This window comes from Tinamus guttatus, unplaced genomic scaffold (assembly GCF_059628265.1).
Source record: "Tinamus guttatus ecotype Peru unplaced genomic scaffold, ASM5962826v1 Tinamus_guttatus_pri_ptg001539l, whole genome shotgun sequence".
Taxonomy (NCBI): domain Eukaryota; kingdom Metazoa; phylum Chordata; class Aves; order Tinamiformes; family Tinamidae; genus Tinamus; species Tinamus guttatus.
In genome coordinates, this window is record NW_028290073.1 from 31,271 (window position 1) to 55,264 (window position 23,994).

A 23,994-nucleotide genomic window follows, 5' to 3' on the forward strand; every position below is an offset into this window, starting at 1 on the left:
AAGTCCAGTACGGAAGTATTTCAACAACGTCCTCATCTATCACTATATGGATGACATATTGATTGCTGCAGAGCAAAAGGAAACAGCACAAGAGGCTCTGCGTCAGATTACGTGAGCAGCATCGGCTGCAGGATTAAAAATTGCAGAAGATAAAGTGCAGGAAACTCCGCCTTGGCGATATTTAGGATGGAGAATTTCTGATCATCAAATTCGACCACAATTATTGACTCTAAAGACAGACATAAAGACTTTAAATGGTCTTCAACGGTCTTCAAAAACTTTTGGGAACTATTAACTGGATCCGTCCCTCCCTAGGGATTTCCACGGAGGAATTACATCCTCTATTTAAGCTTTTAGAAGGAGATATGAATTTGACATCCCCAAGGAAGCTTACCCCTCCTGCGCAAGCTGCACTTGACAAAGTTGTAAACAAATTAACCACTCAGACTGTTCACAGACGAAAGCAGAATCATCCTATCAGTCTTTTTGTTTTTTATTCTAGCTTCCAACCTTATGGCCTCTTAGCACAATGGATACCACAGGACGCATGTCCGTTAATAATCTTGGAATGGGTATTGCTGCCTCATAATTTTGGCAAAACTGTCACCACTGCTATTGATATGATTGCAATGGTTATTCAAAAAGGAAGAGAGCGTTTGATGTTTCTAGATGGCACAGAGCCTGATATTATTTATTTACCGCTCAGTACAAAACAATTAACCTTTCTGACTCACCAGTCTTTTGTTTTTCAGTGTGCCTTGGCAGATTATCCAGGACAAATAAGTATCCACTTTCCAGGACATAAAATCATACAGTCTTTTAACTCTCTTTCTCTATTACCGGTTTCCCATTTGAGCCTTACGCCAATACCTGATGCTCTTACAGTATTTACTGACGGCTCAGGTAGGACAGGGCGTGCAGTTGTATTGTGGAAAAATGATGAAGGGCATTGGGAGAGCGACGTACATGTTGTCACAGGCTCACCACAGATAGTGGAATTATCAGCAGTCGTCCATGTCTTTACACGATGGCCCTCTGCAGTTAACATTATAACAGACTCTGCCTATGTCGCAGGGTTAGTCTCTAGATTAGAACACTCCTTTTTAAGAGAGGTTTCAAACGAGACCCTCTTTGCGCTTCTCTGGAAGCTCAGATGGCTATTAAACAGAAGGATTTATCCATACTTTATCCAACATGTACGCTCGCACACCTCACTGCCTGGACCTATTAGTGAAGGTAATGCTCAAGCAGATAGCCTTGCAGGAGCTGTAGTTCTGCCAGATCGCTTTGCACAAGCACGTTTGTCGCATGACTTTTATCACCAAAATGCAAAAGCATTACGGAGGTCATTTCAATTGACTCAGGAACAAGCTAGACAAATCATACAGTCTTGCCCAGACTGCCAGCGCATTTTACCAGTACCATCCATTGGAGTAAACCCTCGTGGTCTTTCTGCGCTTGAAATTTGGCAATCAGATGTAACGCATATCCCTGAATTTGGCAGATTCAAATACGTGCATGTTTCTGTTGATACCTTCTCATCCTGTATCTATGCTTCTGTACATACAGGTGAAAAGGCCAAAGATGTATGTCGACACTTTATGATGGCCTTTGCAATGTTGGGAGTGCCTAAAACTATAAAAACTGACAATGGTCCAGCTTATATAGCACAAAAAACGCAAATATTCTTTCAACAATGGGGAATCCAACACATCACAGGTATCCCCCATTCACCCACAGGCCAAGCGATTATTGAGCATACACATGGCACCCTTAAGAATATGCCACAAAAACAAAAAAAGGGGAGCATAGGGTTATCCCCACAGGAACGCATAGCAAAAGCTTGCTATGTGTTGAATTTTTTAAATCACTGGACAGAAGAAGGACCCCCTATATACCGACATTTTGATTCACACAAACAACACAAAGTTCAGGAAAAAGCCCAGGTTGTAGCCAAAAACCCACAGACAAATCAGTGGGAAGGGCCTTTTCCTTTAATAACCTGGGGTAGAGGATATGCTTGTGTTTCTACAGGCACAGGGCCAAGATGGGTACCTGCTCGATGGATCAAGCCTTTCTTATCACAGTCATCACCATCATCTGCACCGTGACATCACCCACACCGCAGTGGATGCCACCCCAGCCTAAAACTAACATATGGGTAACTCTGGCCAATCAAACAGGACAGGACACGTTATGCTTGTCATTATCTAGTCCAGGAAATCCTTTTGCAACCTGTCTGGTAGGACAACCTGTTGATGATTGGCAGGTTCCCCTCGAAAGGCGTCCATACATAAGTGATAAACCAGCTGACATAGTTGATAAGTGGAATAATTGGATCCCATGGTTTCCAAAAATGAATATAGAGCCACAAGAGCTAGATTTGTTAGGATCAGTAAAAATGGATTATTGTGTGTATCTTTAACTATACAGATGGGTGGGCTAACTGGAAAGAAGTATCCCCTCCTCTCCCAGGATACAAAAGACGAGATCCAAAGGATCCGGAGCCACATAAAATACAATGGCTGAATGCTACCCTACCGGAGTATAGAAATGCCACTGCATGGTGCAACTATGCTGCCGCAAAATTAACCTTACCTGGTAGATACCCACTCAAATTACCAAAGGGCCTATTTCTAATTTGTGGAGATCATGCCTGGCCTGATATCCCCTCTCATGCATGCAGAGGACCATGCAGCATTGGAAGGCTGACTATTAACACCCTGTCGAGGGTCACTCGAATGCTGAGGCTCACTCCACGAGTCGGAGTAAGCAACACCCCAACACAAAGCCGGTTCAACCCGTACCAAGCGCTGAGGCCCTCCCCACAAGCCAGAGCAAACAACACCTCCACACAAAGTGAGGTCAACTCCACCCTGCTGTTGTCTGTAGCAGGGCTTTATACTGGTGCAGGTGGGCATGCACTGAGGAGCAGCACTCATTGGCTACAGGCTCCCAGCTGATTGGTTCTCCTCCAGGTGCTTGGTTGCTAGGCATCGGTCCAGTTCCCCACAAACTCCACTTTCCTATATATTCTTACTAAGGCCCCAACATCTCCCCCTCTTTTTTCCAAAAAACAAAAATTAGCAATAAACATTGCAACATTTACAAAAAAACCAAGTAACATGGCTGTAAGCCTCAGCATTTCCCCTCTTTTTACAAAAAACAAAAACTGGCAATATCATGCATCAAATATTACAAATAAAAACATAGTTGCAAACACAAATATAATCATTCTGGTCACGCTTATGATAGTGTTTCATTTTTAAATTCCCAAGACAAAAGAAAATGGTCCCAAAGGAATACACAATTTCATTTTGCTTACAACCACAGAAATTCTTCTTGGAAAGGTAATTGTGCTCTTCATTTCAGCAACAGGAGAAGGAAAAAATCTTGCCCTTTGGAGCTGGGGAGAATGGGGGTCCAAGTTAGTATGGTCAGACTGGATATGCTATCATTTTTAGTTTTCAACCGCTGGAAAGTTCTTCCAGTCACGGAGTCTGCCGCTCTTTTCAGTTCCAGACCTTGAGGAAGCTGTCCCACGATCCTGTTGCCACTGCCATTCCATCATCAGTCACACCTAAGCAACTGACAGTTATCATGACCGGCAAGGACACCTGCTCTATCAGCTTTCAGTGTATCCCAGACATTGCAATTGAAGTCATCATAACCAGCTAGGAGGAGACATAGCTGTCCCAGATTATAAGCTTGCCATCCTGGGAGGCACTGACTAGAAGCCTGGAATCAGTCCCCCAGTGCATTGCGTAAATTTTAGCCAAGTGTCCCCAGAGCGTTCTTCTAGTACGCATTTGAATTCTCCCCACAGGGTCAATGTTGGCTGTGATCTGAGCCAAGGTGGCATTAGCACATGCTTTCCTAGCATCCCTGATTTGGTTTTTCAGTTGCTCGGCCTCCTGGCATAACTGGTCAAGCTCACTCATTTTCCCATGCTAAAGTTGCACTTCACTGCCACCTCTGAGAGGATCACAAATCTGCTCTTCCGTCCGCTGCTCATTAACAGGCCCAGTTCATCCACCCGCCCCGGCCTGCTCCCAGCAACACTGCAGCTTGGGGGGGGGCGGGAGAAGGAGAAGAGGGTGGCAGTTGGGGGGGGGGGGGGGGGGGGGGGGAGGTCGCTGGCTCTCAGCTCCTCCCCAGGGGACCAGTGCACATCAATTCTAATATGTGCATGTCAGTCTCTAATCACTGTGGATTTTGCCACAGAGAGGTTGACTCCTGTGCTTCCGCGGGTTGCAGCGGAGAGTTCGTGGAGGCAGCCATCGTCTGGGGATACTTGTTCGCCGCGTCCCTCAACGCGGCGGCTCCCGTTTCCCTGTATCAGCATGCCGTTCTTGCAGAACCGTGATCAGCACTCCGCTGCCTTGTGCCCAAACCTTTGACATCTCGTACAGGTCCCATTAAATCCTCTCGGGGCCATACCTTCCATCCTGAATCTGTTAGGACACTTCCTCCTCATGTGTCCTAATCGACCACATAGGAAACATGTTCCATGAAATCTCTTGTCTCCCTTTCTAGACATTCTTTCTCCTTTAATTGCTGCAGCCAAAGCCACACCATGTATTTTTGCTTTTTGTTCTTCCTCCATCATTGGCGCTCGGGCACAGGTCTCTATCATCTGGACAATTGAAGCTCCTGGTGGCAAAGTAGCTAATAGTTGCTTGCAAGTTTGGTTTGTGTTTTGAACTGCTAAATCTTTTGCCAATATTGCTTTCATTTCCAGAGGCACATTAGGTGCCATATCCAGGGCTTCCTTCAGCCGATCAACAAAATTGAAAAAAGACTCATTCGGCTTTTGTGTTATTTTGATGTATGGCAACTGTGGCGTTCCTATTTGTGGTAGGGCAAGAAAAGTGGCTAGCGCTGCATTTTTTGATTGCTGTAGTATCCTGGGGTGGAGCGCTGCCTGGGCCTCGGTTGCCCGGTAACACCCATTCCCCATCAGTTGATCAAGGGTGGCAACCCTTAATGGATCATCCATACTGCGATTTAGATTCTCCAATTGTTTTTCCTCTAATCTTTCCTGCCATTTTGCTAACCAAAGCATATAAGCAGTAGAGGAAAGCAGAAGCTCCATTATAGCTCTGCTATCCGCAGGCACCATATGGGAATATTTAAACAGAGCAGAGACCTGATTTCTCACCAACTTATTGTCGTGCCCATACTGCATTATTGTTTTTTGTAAGCCTTGAACCAGTTTCCAATCAAGAGGTTCCCACCTAGGGCCCTGGGCTCCCATTACTACAGGAGCTGCTAGTGGTGTTAATACGAATTCTCCTTGTAATTGAGCATTCTCTATGAGTCCTTTGTACCGTGCTCCCGCATTAAGTGTTGGATCAACAGGTGGCATTCCCTCATCATTACTTCCACCTGCAGTGGCTGGGAGCTCCGGCAACAATCCTTCTTCAGCTGGGTCACTTCCTCCAGCTGCTTTCTTTTGAATCTTAGGAGTATCTTTTCATGCCTCCCACTGCTCCAATTGTTTGTCTACATTTTCCAACCCTTCCACTATAGCCCTGTGGGCAGCCTTATATGCTGCCTTCACATCTCTGGCCTTAGACCCGCAGTCTAGTCGCCGCATTTGTTCTAATAATTCTGTCATTCTCTCTGCCTGTCCCCAAAGTTCTTGTCGCATTTTTTGAACCATTATCATCGTCCGATCCATCTGGGATCGGTACTTTAATTGGGTCCACCTCCATTTTGGGCGCTGTGGGGGTTGGTCGCTTTTCCCCTTACAATTCAGGCACTGTGGGAGGTGGTCACTTCTCCCATTCAGGTGCTGTGGGAGGTGGTCACTCCTCCCCCTCCCATAGGGGGAGATACTCATCCACTCCCCCCCATACTACTTGTTCGGCCAAAGTTACCGGACACACCTGTTTAGGTGAGATTACCTTTTTCTTATTATCTATTTTCTCACACTGATTTGGCTCAGTATTGTTAGTACACTCAGAACTTTCAGACCTGTTTTCCTCTTCTTCTCCATGGAGCGCTTCCCAGAAAGCAATAGCGACTAACCGCTCAAACATAAGCCATATGAGATGATATGTTTTTGTGAGGCACCACGCTTCCTCCGAGCCTAATTGTACACCGTCCCATAGTTCTTTTCCTACTCGCTCCCATGATTCAAACTTACATGCCTGGGAGGCTTCTTCTATGAGTTTTCTCTTCTTACAAAATAGCAACAAATCGGTTAACTCAGTTTTTGAAACCTCAATCTTAGTTTTTTGAACAAGCCTTACAAAGCGTTCAACAGTATCATGTTCCATTGCTGTTGCAGCAACTTCCACTCTAGATGCGCCAATTCCCATTCTGACTCACCAGGTCATGATCACAATCCACTTTTCTCCAGTAAGATCCCTCACATTCTCGCACGATCACGTCACCCACGATCCCATCGGGGTCACCAGATGTCGAGGGTCACTCGAATGCTGAGGCTCACTCCACGAGTCGGAGTAAGCAACACCCCAACACAAAGCCGGTTCAACCCGTACCAAGCGCTGAGGCCCTCCCCACAAGCCAGAGCAAACAACACCTCCACACAAAATGAGGTCAACTCCACCCTGCTGTTGTCTGTAGCAGGGCTTTATACTGGTGCAGGTGGGCATGCGCTGAGGAGCAGCACTCATTGGCTACAGGCTCCCAGCTGATTGGTTCTCCTCCAGGTGCTTGGTTGCTAGGCGTCGGTCCAGTTCCCCACAAACTCCACTTTCCTATATATTCTTACTAAGGCCCCAACAAGACCCAACATTTCAATGATTAATAACCATAGAAAACGCCCCAAGCGTGCCATACACGCTTTTCAATCTGAGTGTGATGACCAAGTAACATTTTGGAACACTGCAGAAATCATATCAGCATCTATATTTACACCCAGGGTGGCATCAGGGAAAGCGCTAGTAACCTTAAATAGGCTTGGTTGCTGGCTGGCAAAACAGACTAATGCTACTTCCCTGGCACTAAGTGGGCTATTGCTAGATGTTAATTCTGTTAGGCATGCTTCACTTCAAAATAGAGCTGCCATAGACTTTTTGTTATTAGCACAAGGCCATGGGTGTCAGGATTTTGATGGACTCTGTTGCATGAATTTATCTGACCATTCGGAATCCATCCATAAAAGCATTGAAAATTTACAAAAAGGAGTGCAGAAGTTACGTCAAGACGATGGTTTCAATATTTTTGGGAATGTTTTGGGGAATTTAGGATTAGCTGCGTGGATTAAGGGATCGTTGCAAATAGGTTTGATGTGCTTGATAATCTTTCTTTGCCTTTTAATTTGTATCCCATGTTTGTTAAAAACAATTCAGTGTTTAATAGACCGTGCCTTGAAACAAGCATTCTTCATAAATAAAGAAGGGGGAGATCTGGGGATCTCAAGGACAGGCTCGAGAGTATTGGTGGAGCGACCTTGGGAAAAGGACACTATTATGCTTGTTGGAATCAAACCATGAGAGTAAATGCAACAAACTAAATAATCTTTTGCTTAGCTATGTTAACGCAAAGTTTCTAATTGTTGTACTACCTGTATTTTGTACTAACTGTATTTTGCTTATTGTTAGTGTATCTATCTGCTTTGTTTCTTATTATGTGTGCAACGATTGATTGATTGATCCTTTAACCAAGTTATGGCTGTTCAGCTAAAAACAGCTATGGCAATACAACAAACAAATAAAGAAGGGGGAGATGTGGAGGCATAGTACCTTGCCAGTAGATAATAGGTGCCTTGTTAGTAGATAGTTAATCGCAAGAACGCCTTAGCAGTGCACGGTTGATGGGCTGACCCGCAAGGACTAATGTCTTATCGGCAAGGAACAAAGCAAGAAAAGGAGGAGGACTACAACCACATGTGGAATGTCTTGTTAGCAGATAAGGAACAGAGCAAGGAGAAGAAGATAACTACAACTGCACAGCTGGCAAGATGCTGATTGATTATAATTTTAGGAACACTTGTGTTAAAAGAGTATAAAAAGGAGATGGTTTGAGAATAAAGTTGTCTCACTCTGCATCCCAGACTGAGTCCGTTCTTTCGCAAGGTGCAACAGAGTCCGTGCACACCAGCCATCCTGGAAGTGGCAACTGTGCATCACCCCAAGCAAGCTTCTGTAATGCCAAAACTTCTGTTAGGCACTAGTTTTCCTCTCAGTTCCTGCTTTCCTGCTTTCAAACAATTCTTCCACACTGGGTTTGCTGCACATTTGCTTTGGATTGTGAATTTGGCACTGTTTTTTGAGATTAAAGAAACTCCAGCACTGGAGTACAATTCTTGGCTTCCTCTCTGTCTTTTAAAACAGTCCAATCTGCTAATTCCTTGTGTGGATCTAGTGACTAGATTAATATAAATGTCAATTACAGCATAGCTTAGGATAGCAAGCAAATACTTGTTGCCATCTGCCTGACATTTCTGTGGGGTGAAGCCCTTTAGCACCAGCATGTTCTCCCTTAAATGATGGCCTGGGGTGCAGGTGTCCTAGGAGGGGGCTTCGGCTTAGGCCTTGTGTCTTTTAATCACACTTGGTCTGGGCAGTGTAAGAAGGATTTCCATACTCCTCTTTTTCTTCATTTTCCTTTGAGTCCAAAGAGATGGAGACCATACCTACTATTAATCTGATTAGGTTTTGATGGATGAACTAATGCAGACTATCAACGAAGAGATGACTGTGGATGTATAGATACTTGGTGAGGTTTTGAATAGTGATATACCTCTAACCTCCATGCTTTGTCATTTACTTAAATTACAATTTTAATTAAAACCAGAAGATCTGTCATCCAACTAACATGCTTTGTCTAGTATTGTGAAAGTAACAACTACCAATATTGAAAGTGAAAGTAACAAAATTAAATATCTTAATTTTTGGTTTCCCTCAAGAAGCTGTCTGCTGTGCATTACCCAGTTTTCCTTATCTGAGTAGTTTGCTAAGTGAGAAGAGGCATGTTAGTAAAAACATAAATAGGAAATCTGTTTTATGAAAGTTTCACTCTTTTTAAATGACCTTAAAGAATTTAAGAATTAATTAAACCAAATTGCTTATGGACAGACAGGAAGTGGTTGATCTTTTTCAGTCAAATATCAATATTGAAAATTTTAAAGAGGAATAACAGTATTGTTTTTTCCTCCTCAAGGTAGCTTGTCTAGTTATATTTTTCCTGTGTTAACTTAACACACTGTACATGCTGTGTGGACCACATAAGACTTGTTCCTTCCTCCTCACTAAGCAGCTAAAATGCTGGTTTCAAATCCATGAAATTACGTAAAATCCAGGTATTTACCATAGTATAGTTGCGACTGTAGAACTGTGGGCCCAATAGGAGCTTATAATTGACTGCATTTTTCTTTTTCTTTGTAAAATATCTTATTGAATATGATGGATTATTAGGAGAATAATTTATTTTAAAGCATAAAATGTACATACCATATTCTAGATGTCATATTTAATCTTTTTGCCAAACTTATCTGTTGAAACGTGAAGAAAAAATTGTAATAAAACAAGCAGTTTCTTCTAGATAAAGTAAATTGCACTTAGTTGTGTTTTCAACAACAAAATTCTGCTATATAAAGTGGTTGCAAAACATTTTTTCCTGAAAGTTTATATTGTATTTTGTTCTGATTTTTTTGATCTATTACTATGAATTTTTATCACACTTAGCTTAGCCTAAAGGTCTCCTGTGTGCCACCTTTTTAAGCTAACCAACCTGCGTAAATACATTAGAACAGGTCTAACCGATTTAAAAAATATAGATGGATCTGTTCAAAGTTCAAATGTGTCCTGCTGTCTTTTATCATCAATGTGAATCATGCAGCAATTTACATGCTTAAAATAGTTCATAAAGCACAGCAAAAAAACAGCAAACAGAATCTGTCTAGAGGAGACAGAAATATATACTAGGCTTTTCAGTTTGGTGTTGTGGGAGGATTTTTGCAGGAAGAGGCCAGGCATTTTCCATTTGTGTGTTTTTTATTTTGAATTATTTTGGTGAGCTTGAAATGCTGTGTGTTGAAAGCTGTGGAAACTGAAATCCTTTGTTTATCCCCTCCTAATGATATAGTACGGGAAATTGAAATACATTTCCAGAACAAGATGAGATCGCAACGATTTCACCAGACAGAATTCAAACTTCGCACTAAATCAGCATTTCACCTCTTTGCTGGTATTTGCAGAAGAGGAATGGGATATGCCGCAGGTTAAGTCACTGGAAGATTTGGAGATGTGTTTGTGGTGTGTAGTCCACCGACCTCATTCCATACAGCATGAAAAATCAGTGAATAGTAAGTGTTGGAAAAAAATTAAAAATCCCCCAAAATGGCATTTCTTGGGCCGGGTAAAGGAGTGATGCTCCTTGCTCCAGACGAAGGCCGACAGCACTTCCTAAAAAGGAGCAAGCCAGTTTGCCAAAACAGCAAACCTGTCATGGAGAGTGAGACCTCAAGAGAAGTGTATAAAGTCTCATTGTCAAGTGGGGTTCTTGAATTATCACTACTGTGCGGACATAAAACAGTAGATACTTTAGAAATAAATACTGTTAGAGGGAGTAAAGTCCATCCAAAACTATGTAAGGGCAAGTCATTCCCTTACAGGTAAAAACGAGGAGTCCCTTACATGACTGAACAGGATAGGAAATAGAGCACAGTCGGTGTAGGCAGGTAGGTAGCAAAGTTGCAGAGGTATCTGTGATGGCACCCGTTCTGTTCTACATATTCATAAACAACTTTAAAAATGAGGCAAATACTGAGGTTACCAAGTTTGCTGGTGTGATATTAAGTTGCTTAGGGCTAGAAAGAGAAGGGCCAACTGAAGAGCTGCAGAAACACCTTACAAGACAAGTATAATAAATCAGTAAATAAATTCAGTGTAGATAAAGGTAAAATATAAAATGTAAGTTTTTGCATGTAAACAAAACAGTCCAAACTTTGCCTATAAAATCTCAGACCAAACTGACCATTGGGACTTAGGAATGCAATTTTGCAGTTATGATATATTGTTCCATGAAAATGCCAGCTGAATGCACATTGCAAGGGTAGCATGTGCTTCCAGTCTTCCCACCCTCCTCTTGTAAATTCCTAAATTTACAAGCAAAGTGTAAATTCAGAGAAGGGCAACACAGATAGGCAAAGGTAGGGAATAGATTCTATACCAAAAAACAACTATAGTGACTATTCTGCGTGGAAAAGGTGATGAGGAGGAGGAAACATATGTCTATAGAAATAATAAAAGCTATAGGACATACATGACAATTATTGTTTTCCCTAATAGAAGAACCAGGAATTATTAGGCTCATAGAAGGGACAAGCAGAACAAGCACGAGGTGATTCTTTGTGAAATCTGTGACTAGGCTGTGAAACAAACTCACTGCTCCAGTCGTGAATCGTTAAGTTTAGGTAAGTTGAAAGAGGTACTGAACAAAGGACACCAATTCCACAACACTTTGCAAGTGTGGAAATGAGAACCAACTCAGGAAGTGTGTGAAGAAGCATGTTACCCATCCCCCTTGTTTATGTACTCTTCCCTGGGGATCTGCTTTCAGTCACCCTTGGAACCAGGATACTGATACTGGTGCTGTTTAGCAGTGTGGCCTTTGCTAAGTTGTAATTTCTCAGATGCACCTAAAATCTATATGCTGAAGCAAAGGATCAATAGCTGGATCAATAGGTGTCACTCATGTCAACTGCAGCTAGGGTATTGAGTGCAGGTGCTGTGTGATGCTAGGATGATTATTTCATCAGATCTGTGCACTAGAAGGGAGAAGTGAGTTTGTGTTGTGGTTTGCTATAGAAAGATCCTGCTCCAGTGTGTGTACAACGCTGAGAGTGATTCTGTCTGTGTCCTCTTGCACCTCCCAGGACAGACTCTCGCTCACCTCTGTTCTTCTGGCCTAAGCACAACATCACGTGCAAGTTTTCTACTACTGGTGTAATGGTGGTTGTCTTTTTTTTTCTATGCAATTATCTAGTCTCTTAGGGAAAAAAAAATGCGACATATGTTCAAGACAGCTCAAGCCAAGAGAAATTATGCTGTCATAAAAAATATTTCCATATGGAATGGTTCAAATAATTGTTAGATGTGGTTTGATATTTCTAGTCAATTTTACACTGATCATTGCACTTGATGCATAGTTTTTGAAATAACATGGTCAAAAATCATGTTAACTATACATGAAATACTATACAACCAGTATTTAAGGGAAACCGATAAAAAAGTAAGGCTAGAATGCTTAAGGTTGGAAAGGACCTCTAGAGGTCATCTAGTCCATCCCCCCTGCACACACAGGGTCACCTAGAGCACGTGGCACAGGACTGCGTCCAAGCGGGTTTTGAAGATCTCCAGAGAAGGAGACTCCACAACTTTTCTTGGCAACCTGTTCCAGTGCTCTGTCACCCTCACTGTTAAGAAATTTTTCCTTAAGTTCCTGTGGAACTTTTGATGCTTTAGTTTCTGGCCGTTTCCTCTAGTTCTGTCGGTGGCCACCACTGAAAAGAGGCCAGCACCATCCTCCTCACTGCCTCCCTTGAGGTACTTATAGACACTGATCATGTCCCCTCTCAGCCTTCTCTTCTCCAGGCTGAACAGGCCCAGCTCTTTCAGACTTTCAGACTTAAGAAATTGTAAGGCGAATACAGTGGTTGAGAGCATAGTGGCTTGGAAGAGAAAAAAACTTGTATCATGGCCCCTAGAGAGTCTGTCAGGCTCATGGTACATTGACAGAATCTTATGAATAGGCACGACTGGGCTCTACAAACAGACTGAGATAGAAATTGGAGGCATTTATTTCTTTGTCGGAGTAGTGAACCTCAAGTCTCTGCCTGCTGTAACCAGTTGTTGACTTAGGACACTCATCCTGTACTTGGTAAACTGTTCTGTTTGCTAACAGGGCTTAGAGTTCTTATGGTTATGGCCTTGCTTCTTAATGAATGATGCCTTTTTTATGACACAGAGGTATTTAAAAGAATAACTTCTAAGATTTAATTTCCTTTGTGAAGAACAGTAAGAGATTCCATAGAGATAATAAGAGTTGTTGTTGGACACGGTCTTGGTGGGTTGAGAGGGGTACACCTATCATTTTCCTAGTCTTGCAACCACATGTCTAAGAAGCCTGTTTCCAACTATTATAGGGATGAACCTGGAGTAAATCAGCAGAATTTTATACATTGTCCTGCCAGCATTCGTCTTCTAGGTCTATTTTGAACTCTCTTTGGAGTAAGACAAAAAGAAGACTTTAGTGTATGGAAGAAGAATGAGGAAAAAATAATCTAAACATCATTTGGCCACTAGATGGAAACAGAAGCAGCAACTGTGCATATATGTCTATAAATTTATGTATTTGCATATTCATCTGAATATTTTAATCTCTTATCAATTCATAAAAATACAGAGAGTAAATAAATTAGTTATTATTAGGATTGAAGTCAAGAATAAACTGGTCAGAGAAGAATGTGGTAGAGGGGTCAGAAAGAGAGTTGAAATAAAAAAGGGAAGGATGCAAATACCAGTAAGAGGGCAATTGAACTTGTGGAATCTAGACAAAGCTGAAAATCCTGAAAGCAGCATAATTCTGTCACATCAAGAGAGGCAGAATCTGTAAGAATGTCTTCCCATTTTTTTTCTGTATTTTTAGACATTACCAATGTTTTGTTCATGGAAGGAACAGGAAAGAAATCATCTTGGGTCTTTGAATGTGCCTGGAGTGATTTTCTGTGAGGAAATCTTGCTTTTGAAAAACCTTGGAAAGTTGTAATCGCATCTCCAAATCTTACTGTTTTCATCCAAAGTTGAATCTCCAAATCCTATATCATTAAACTGAAGAATCACAGCCTGTTTATAAGAAAAAAAATCTATGTTTTCTAAGTTAAGCAACTGTTCTGCATGTTTATTAAATCATGGCATCATAAAAACATGGAATAATTTAGATCAGAAGAAACCTCTTTATGTTTCTTGTCCAAATTCCTGCTGAAAGAAGATCCGATTTTGCAGTTGGATGAGGTTGCTCAGGGCTTTGTGCTTAGATTGCTTGCGCCCCACCATGTTGTCTCTTCAGAGGATGTCAGGTAGTGGGGTCTGAAACTGAAACATCTACCCCTTGTTTAAAGAAGTCTTTGTCCGCTTCCTCTTCTTGTTGGGCCAGTCTGAGGCAGGTGCTCACCTGATTATCCCCTGGCCAGCCATCCTTCTGAGCCTGAGACTGATAAGTTCTCACCTGCCTTCTGTTCCATAGCAAAGCTCCATGTGCTTGAGATGCTCCACAACCCGCCTTCTCATTTTCCTGCCAGTCCTTCCTGCAGAGCCTCTGTCCTTCCACTTCTGCATTACAGTCATGTCACAGCTCTGAATTCTTGCAGTTGCTCCTCTTTGCTTTCCACGCTATGTGCATTTATGTCCAGTGCCAGTCACACTGCTTTCTCCGGAGATTATCATTACTAAACCATCAGCTGAGATGAAGTGCAACATGACTTCATGCAACCTAAATTCTTTAAAAATACTTTACTCCTGAGCTATTTCTCTTTTCTTTAGTTTTAAAGGAATTTGAATTTTCCAAAGTGCAGGGTTCATGTAAAAATAATTTCCTGAATTTTAAAGCAAAAGTTCAGTTTGCATCATGCTTTTTAATAAAATTTTCCCTGAATATACCTGCCCTTTATTTTTTAAAGAAAATACCTTTGACAATAGGATCAGGGAGTCAACCTGAACTGCCCAGAGTTTGCAGAGAGCTTGCAAATAAAGGTGACTTCTCAAAAGAGATATACTTTGACTCTGAAAAACAAAGGACAGGAATTTGCAGGGGTGTGCACCACATTGCTTGCAGTAGAGCCAAGCCTGTAGCGCAGGCATAGCCTAGAGAAGGAGCAGTCATGGCAGAGACTCCAGTGTTCGGTGGAGGAGTTGACCAGCCACCTCCTTCCTGCTGCCAGGACTACCAGGGTCCTCACCTAACAAGGTCTCACTGTTCTACCTCTGAAAATATTTCACTGTCATAATTTAAAAATATATATATTTTGAAAATAAATCTTCCTCACTTGATGCTTTTGGGGGAATTCCAGAAGTTTGTAGCTGGAGGTGCTTTGGAAGAGAGAGTCTAACAACATGGCAGTAACACACATGTGACAGGCACTCCTCAGCCACAGTTCAGCTCACCCTAAAGCAGATGTCCTTAAGAGACTGTCTGATTTGCACCTGTTTCTCTCCACCGAACACAGACTGCTCACAGCTTATGTACTGTATCGATACCTAAACCTCAGTGACACTGCTCTCACCTCTCCTGAGTCTTACATGTGTATGACCACATCTTTCTATTGCCCATGGACGTTGAAATACATTCTATGAGTCAGAGTACAAACTTACAGAATACAATAGAGGCTATATTTTGTAGTACTTATCTTTTAGGATTACTGTGGCAGAGTCAATAGCAGCATATTGTGCTGTGACTTAACATTCACAAGAAGAATGTACCTTAGTTTAGGGCACAACTTTTATTAGCGCTAAGCATCCTGTGTGTTTGCTCTGAAATGTTTGAAACGCCTTTTAAATTGACATGGGTTATAAGGACTTTCTTTTTTGCTGTGCATGTTTGCAGATAATTTTGTCTGCTGTTTGTATTCTACAGTGTCACATTATAATGCTTGGCTATGTTAAGCACTACAAAATTGTTGTTCAGTCTGTGCAAGCCTAGACATAATTTTAACAACTGTTGATAGAAAAGGTCTGTCATGAACAAGTATGTGGAAAAATGCCAATCTGACTGGGAGTTCAAAGGAAAGCAAAATAAAACACTTTCTGGCATCTTGGAAAGAAACTTGAATATGTTTTCACAGATGTGCAGGCATTTTGTAGAAGATTCGGAGTTTTTTTTCCTTTTTTTTCTTTTTTTTTCTGTGTGTATATAAATTAATCAAAATTGAGTGAAAAGGTATTTTTAACTTGCAGCCTTTCATTGTTTGCTGAACAGCCTCCTTTTCAAACCAGGCTAAATATCCATCCCTAATTAGTAGCAGATGCAGCAGTACGTGCACAGGCGTATGTCAAGAGGACATTTGGAAATCATACCAGAAGGTACAGTGCCAGATAGGAAAGAAATATGTGAAGCTGGAGCAGGGAGTCATTTGGAGAGTTCAACAGTTGTTCTATAAAGATAGGCAGGCAAGGGGACAGCTGCAAGGGGTTTTTAGGTAACGCTGCAACGTGAGCGTCTGACCCCAGCTTCTCTTTGGTGGAGATCCTCTACCACTATCTGCATGTGTCAGAACTGCACAGGAGTTAAGAGACACCTTCATAATGGATTTTTTTCAAAATCTGCTTAAACATTTCCAAATTTTTCCTCCTGTCTCCTAATTCATAGGCATTTTTAGTAGCATAATGTGCTCATTCATTTTCCATTTTTTTTCTCTTGCTATGGCATCACTGTGTAGAAAAGACAGGCCAACTGTGGAGAAACTGCCTGTATACCAATTAAGATGATATAAACATGTCAATAAAAAGAGCATGAAAAAACAGAGGGAATTAAAAGGAAGAGTTCTTTCAGCAGTGCTTTTATTGTATTGTTATTATTTTTTAATACTTATAAGGATATAAAATATACAGTAAAAGTATCTTTTTAAATATGAAACATTTCTTGGGTACTTAATTTACTTGCACCAATCTTGAGTGATATTTATCCCTTTAATTTAGAATGTCTCATAATGTTGAATCTCAAAATATTTTTTTTCTTTTTCAGTAGTGCAGTTGATAAATATTTGGTTTCTTGGCAAGAAATATTTGGTTTCTTGGCAAGGTTTCTGTCAGTCTCAGTGCCATGACTACAGACAGTCCTTCAAAGACTGGATAGACTACAACTCCAAATACAGAAGTCACCAGCATGTTCCTGCCAGCCTTTGTAGCCCAATCCAGGGCGGGGAAGATTAAACATGTATTTTAAAATGTAACTGGAGAAGTAAAATCAATCTTATGGATAATGAATGAGCACAGGAGTGGGCCTTCACCCTGAACTATCTTTATGGGGAAGTCAGTAAATGTCTTAAGCTTTGACTTAAGATTAGATTAAATATATCATCCTATTTACATAGATGCAAAGACTTGCTAAACTGATCTGAAAAATACTAGAACTACTAATTTCTCTGCTTAAACAAGCCTGAAAAATGAAACTTTCTCAGTCCAAACCAAGCTGGGATGAAATCAAAGCTTGTGTTGTTTTTGTTGTGTACTACCAAAATGCTTCAAAGCGTTCTGTGTCTGTGTTGTCAAAACAGATTGCTCCTACCCTTTGCAGCCCAGGCAGGGAGTTAATTGATTTCTCTGCAGTATAGAACTGATAGTAGCATAGGGAAAATAAAAAAGGAATCACCTGGGAATGGGGAAGCTACACAGTATGAGCCTGATGGTGGCATAACCCAGGGGACAGAGCGGGACAAACATCAAGGAGTATTGAAGAGGTATGAAAAATCCTGCATTAACTTGTTTTTCACCCTCGTCTGTGTTTTCATTGCATTCTACGTGTCGCGTGGTTGGTTTCTGTTCTCAAGGTTATCTGAAGGAACAACTTGTTCCTGGTAAAGTGATGCCTCCTGGGGTTTGTACTCCCATTTAGGAGGGTGGCAGCACGAATCTCCAAGCAGCATTTTGGCAGCCTTCCACATGCAGTGGCTCTTTCCATTTCCCATCCTAAAACGTTCTGGGGAAGAGGGATGTTTCCAGGAGATCTTGCGTTGTGTTTCCCCAAGCCCACTAACACCGTTTTTGGTGTTGGGAGCATGGGAGTGCGGCCGGGCAGCTCTGCTGCATGCCATGGCAAACATCATCGCAACGGATCGGTTTTGTTTTCCTTGGGGAATAATCAAACTGCTGACATGTGCTCGTGGCTTTCCCCCTTGTGTTTTTTTGTGGGGGGCTTTGCATACTGAAAGAGGAGGCAGACTTGGTGAGAATAACTGTGGCCTAGCAGATCCATAAAACCATCATCTCTTTTCTGTATCTGTGCTATCTGTATTTTGTATCTGACAAAATAAGGTTATGGGATAAATTAACTACCCTCAGTCTGCTGGAACAGCTCTCTACAGTAGCTGTTTCCCAAGAGATTTTTTTTTATAATTTGAAGAGCTTCTCTGTAGGCACAAGTTCAAACAAACTGACCAGTACTCAGACACAGGAATTAAGGGTGGAAGATGATGAACCATTTTTTTTCTAATACTTATGTTCTTCTTATAATTTTTTTTTAACTTTATTGTGGAATATTCCTGTAGAAACTGCCTGGTAATCTGCAGTAATTACTGCCCAGATCTACTAATTCACTAGCCATCATTTTCTTCAATGAATAAGGAAGTTTCAGTAATATGTACTCACAATATTTATCTTTTCTGTTGTCAAGTCAGCATGTTCTTGCAGAATTGTCCACTCTCCAGGGCTTCATAAATACTTATAGATAGGAGTGACAAGTTGGAGAGTCCATCAGAGGGTCCCTGAGATGGTGACATGCAAGGAGAAGCTGAAGAAACCAGCTTGGTTTTACATTAGCTACAGGCGGTTTTATAGAGAAGACAGTTACTGCTCAGAGGTAGATGCCAAGGGGCAGCGGTCACAGGTTGCACCAGAATATGTTCCAGTTGGACACACAGAAAAGCTCCTTCCCTGGAGCAGACTGCCTGCAGACACTGCAGGATCCCACCTGTGATAGATTTAAAGGAATGGGCAGATACAAAGATACTGCATGTTTTATGTATCACCAACTCCTGTTTGATGGGGTTTCTGTGCAGAACACATGGTGGAGCTTGCAGACTAAGAGAACTTTGCTCTTGTTTTGGTGCTTTTCCTATACTGACTTGCTTGCTGCTCCGCACTTCCAAATTAATTGATAATAAAATGACTGTAGGAAGTGCTGCTAATACTGTATGTGATTAAGCTTGCCTAACTCTTCCTACTGAAATGTTCCCAGAAGCTTGTAACTCACCAGGGAATTGTCTTTTATCTTGTCTGTGAAAATGTACTCCAATTTTGATAATCCAATGGGAATTCTAAAATGTTTGTATGTGTTTTCAGTAAAAACTTCCATACATTTAGTAGATAAAATTTCCAAAGGATCTGACATGAGTTTGCTTAGGCTTTTTCTAGCAATTAGTGCTAGTGAGCCCACGTGTGCTGCCCACGGCAGGTGTCTGAGCATGCTCTGTCCCAGAGACAAAGCAGAACTTCTCTTAGCAGCTCCAGGCAGCTGCTGCGGGCTGGGATGTGGCCAAGTCCTGGAAGCGAGAGCAGGAAGCCTGTCTCGGGTGTGCATTCAGTGACTCTCTCACTGGTGCCAAGACTGTGTGGGGAAAGGAATAGATTCAAATTGCGTGGAGTCAAGAACTAAGCTGGGGGAAAGGGAAATGGGCAAGGGTTGAATTTATATTGCTTTGTAGAGCAGAATTAAAGGAGTCTCAATGGTCCAGATAGGTGTCCATCTTTATTACTTACCTCCTTGAATGCTTTTGGGACTGCTTTGTGGAATGACCCTCTTCCTATTCGAGGAGAAGCTTCCAGTGTGTCTTGTGTTCAGACAGTCCTGCAGAATGAACTTGGCTGCAGTGTGGTGGGAAACAGCCCCTGGCATAGCCTCTGCCTGCATTATCTGCTGCAGTTTTGGTAGCATCATGCAGATGCTGCCCCAGGTGGTCTGGCGGGCGAGATACAAAGCACCCAGAGCTTGCGTAGGGTGACTGCAAGAGACGAGCAGCCCCGTGTGCCAGGCTATTCTCCAGAGCAGAACGCCCCATGTCCCCCATGATGCTGGGTGAGCTTCATTGCAGCTGGTCAGAGGAGAAGCTCCCCAACAGCTTGCTTCGTATTCACTGTGTATAACCTCTACAACCTCCTTTCTTCCTGAGACTGAGTTAGAACTGAAGATTCCTTCGTCTCATCCATTTGCTGCTTCATGCTGAATAGCTGCAAATCTCACCCCCAAGGTGCATGTCTGAACCAGCTCTGGAGAGCCAGCAAATGAGCCCTTTCACATGCAGGCAGGCAGTGTTGTTGGAGCTGGCATTCACAAAGATGGGCTCGTATTTATTATATGTTTTCTTCCTATGTACATCCATCTTTTTTTCCATTACACACTAGAGCTGCAGAAAGCAGAAAAAAAATCTGCTGGTGACTGAGATTCATTTCGGCAGTGTACCAGAAGTGCACCAAACCTTACTGTTATTAGGCACGGCAGATTTGCATATGAAGGTGTTAAAATGTGACTGTTTCATTACATTTTTTTCTCATATTTTAATCCAAAAAGCCTGTTCTACAACTTGCTGAATGGCCCTATGGGTGATTTATCCAGGTACATGCTGCTCATCATGAGTAAACATGGTAGAAACAGTCCCATTCTCTGTTCATTTCATAATGAATATGTATTTTTGATGCAGGTTATAGGAATTAAATTGTTTAGGGCTCACTTTAATCCTGACATTTTTAACTTATAACCTAGCTTTCTAAAAACAGTAGAATGCCTGTTCAGTGTAACTTTGATGTGAACATAAAAGATGGTTTCCACAGAAGAAATTGCCATTGTCTATGTCAACAAAAGATTTATCACCAGGATGCCAGTGACAAAAAGTAAAACCATTTATTAACTGTGCAACAAATTGCTAAATGCTGCAGCAGCTTCATTATACAAGGCTTTTAGAAAAGGATGACAGGGATTCTGTGACAACAGTTTTGAGGGAACTTTGTAGTATTTTAAGGATTTAGTGCTTTCTCTTTTGTAAGATTTGTGCAGTTCTTTTGATGTGTTATTTTTGCAGTCTTTACCCACCCTTCAATAAGTGCTGAAGGTCTGTAGATCTCATGGGCCATTTTAAACTGCAAAAAAAATTTGCACAAGTGGGGGACAGACTGTATTTTCTTACTTTATATGGTGTTCAAGTTCTGTGCCGTTGTCTCAGTAGCGAAAAACTTTCCGTTTCCTGTGGAATCATGTAGCATAATTGTTGAATGAGCCCAAATTATACTACTTCAAGATGGTAAGGTAGATCCCTTAGTAAATCTTGTTTTCTCGGTTGAACTGAACTAGCCAGTTTCCACTCTTTCCTTTCACAAAATTAGCTGGGAACTTCTGGCCCTGAACAGAAGATGGAGGGCTGTCTTGGGACTGTATTTGGTTTTTTGTCATTCTGCAGCAGTCAGCTGTACACAGCAGCAGCCTCTTATGGGCATCCAGTGACAGTGTATCACATACTCCCAGATTCATCCATCAGGGAAAATGTTGGCAATTAACTCAGAATTGCAGGAATATCAGTAAAGAAGGTTGGATATCAAAGAAGGAAAGAAGGAAAATAAGGGTGGAAGGAAAAGGCCATGAGAGAACAGAAATGAAGGAGTTCATCAGTGGAAGTAAAGAGCTTTGTGAGGAAAAGAGAGGGAGTGAAAGGAGAAAAAGTATAAAGTGGGAAAGCCCTTGAGGGACTTTCGTGACTAAGTTAAGGAACAGCTGAACTCCCCAGAGCTCTGAAACTCTGAAACATGAAAGGGATTTTAGTTCTGTGATCTTCCTGTCACACACACTTTCATCCTTGAAGCCATTCCCTTTGAAAACTGGACCTAACAAATCTCAACATTGCCTTTTATTTGACTCACCCTTCTAGGAGCCTGGCCTCAAGGGTGCTCAGTTCCTATTTAAAGGTATGAAAGTCGATCATGCTTTGAGATTATTCCACTAATCACTTTTTCTTACCACTGTATCACTGGGTGCTGTGAACCAGTCTGGTCACAAATCCCTCGCAAAATTTAGGGTGCGTTTGACTCTTCAGAGCTTGAAAACATTTTAGGCCCCTTTGATGGCTTATAGAGTTACAAGCTGCTATGGTCTCTTCCCTTTGCAGGGCCCTGCTGTTTTGCTTGCACGCTGATCATGGTGTATTATCTGTGACAGCTCCCCACAGCTGTGCACGCGCTGCCTTATCTTCATATGTGGTGTAGAGGTCTTGGAGAGAATTAATGCTGCACGAATTGCTCCACAAGATTTACAAGGGGAAAGAAAATCATAACCTGGTAGTGTCTGTAGGAGGTCTTTCAGCAATATAAATCTTTTCCTGTCTGTTAAGAGTTTAGCAGTGGAATAATCACATGGCAAAAGTTCAGGAAATAATTTGTACTTTCAGTTGTTCTAGGCACTGTTGCATTTCCGAGCTATGTCTGGGAAGCAACCTGAAAACCACCATGAACACTGCATTCTGATAAGTGAGAAATAACAATGAATTTTATATGTGTGATAGACGTATCAGTTTTATTTAACACTATTCTTGCTATACTGTTCTTTCTGAGCTCTCAGTATACAAGTTATACGTAACTTAGGTTCCTTTGGAGAGATAAAATGGGATAGCAGAACTAAGCAGAATTTATTTGCATGGATCTATGACTGACATGAATTTAACTCATTTTTTTGACTAAGAATAGGAAAAATAAGAAACTTCGTATCACAGTTCATTATATAACAAATCTTGTTAAGTCTGAGTATTTCATACATTGACATGGCTAAACAAAGCCAAGCTGATTGTTTAAATAATGTATAAATGATTTTTCAGTAAGAATATTATCTTAAAATGCCATCAGTTTATATTCATCTTAATTTCAGGCTTCTCCTTTCCAAGCAGTTGCAAAAACAGTAATAGCTATATCAAAAAGACCTATAATTCCTCTAGTATTGTATCCTACTTATATTCTAGGTGTTTGCCTACCAAACACACGGAGAAGAGCAAAAGACGAGAGCAAGCATGTACTCAGCCTTGCTCTGAACAGTCTGCATTCTTCCAATGACATGTGTCTTGGGGGGCTGGAGTCGGAGGCGGTGATTTACATTAATTCCCTTTGAACTATCTTTTTCCTGTAAAGTTGATGATTTTCCTCTTGGAAATATCTACCTAAAATGTTAGGATTCTAAGTGTCCTATAATAAGGAGCTTCATAACTTAACTAAAAATGGTGTGGAAAAAAATAGTTCCTTTTGTTCCTTTTGACCATGCTACTTGCTAGTTGCATCAGTTGCCCCTTGTTTTTGTATTGCAAGAGACAGTGAACGATCAAGTAAAGTTAATCTTTTCCATGGCCTTTTTGATTTGGTAGGTCTCTATGTACAGCATGGAAAAGCTGTCTCTTTTCCATGCTAGGATGTCCTAGCTTATGTAATCATAGAAAATCTGTTCTTTAGCTTTCTTTGTAGCCTTGTCTGAAAACAATTTATAAGGGGAAGTCAGCTCTTCTGAAGCGGGAGATGTGCGTAGGTGTCTATATGTATGCAGACACTCTACAGCATGCTGCTCCCCACACCAGTGGTGTTCCCACTCTTGGAGCTGAGCTCACATAGTGCAACTGTGCAAGGGCAGAAGGGAGCATGGAGAGCCCCATCACCCGCAGATGAGTGTGGTGGCAGCAATGTGGGGAATTTTGCAGGCTTTTGGCAGTGATAATAGATGCTGGGCAATGCCTCTATGGCTTACCTTCTGCAAGGCAGCTCCAGAGGGGATTTTTCTTTGTAATGCTGTTCATCCAGATGCTTTAAAGTTTGCTTTTTTTTCAGAAGCAACTGACACTTCAATCAGCTCCTCCATTAACACTGGCTTTAAAAGGACTTGGCACTTTTATGAGAAAAAGGATCCTGCTTGATTTTAGCTCAAAATATTTGCTGGATGATTTCTAAAAGAAGAAAGCTTGCAAAAACATGTTTGATTTACAGTTTGGTGAGACATGCCAGGACTTTTTGAGGCCAGGTGAAGATTAATCTGTCAGCATTTTGGCACTGTCCTAGAAATTCACAACATGTGCCACCACGTTGTGTGCCTGCAAGATGCCAAAGGGGATGGCCCCTGGGTTCAGTTTCCCAGCTCAGATAACAGTGTGAACATCTTGCCAGTAGGCCGAGACCTACACTGACCTACGGTAGCATTTGATGAGCAGAGGCACTTTAATAAAAGTAGAAGGTCTGTCTGGGCATCATGTGATGAAATTATTGCCCTGTATAGTGATGGCCAGTGCAAATCTGG

At 41.7% G+C, this 23,994-nt stretch overlaps 1 protein-coding gene across 1 annotated transcript; it reads left to right on the top strand.

The window, feature by feature from the left end:
- Nucleotides 1-2,062: 2,062 nt before the first annotated feature.
- On the top strand, nucleotides 2,063-7,254 carry LOC148590259 (syncytin-2-like; the record flags this gene model as incomplete). Its single annotated transcript, XM_088539258.1, has 3 exons — nucleotides 2,063-2,385; nucleotides 2,606-2,768; nucleotides 6,747-7,254. Coding segments are annotated over exons 1-3 (994 nt in total), but the record flags the coding sequence as incomplete, so codon positions are not given.
- Between the last annotated feature and the right edge of the window lie 16,740 nt (nucleotides 7,255-23,994).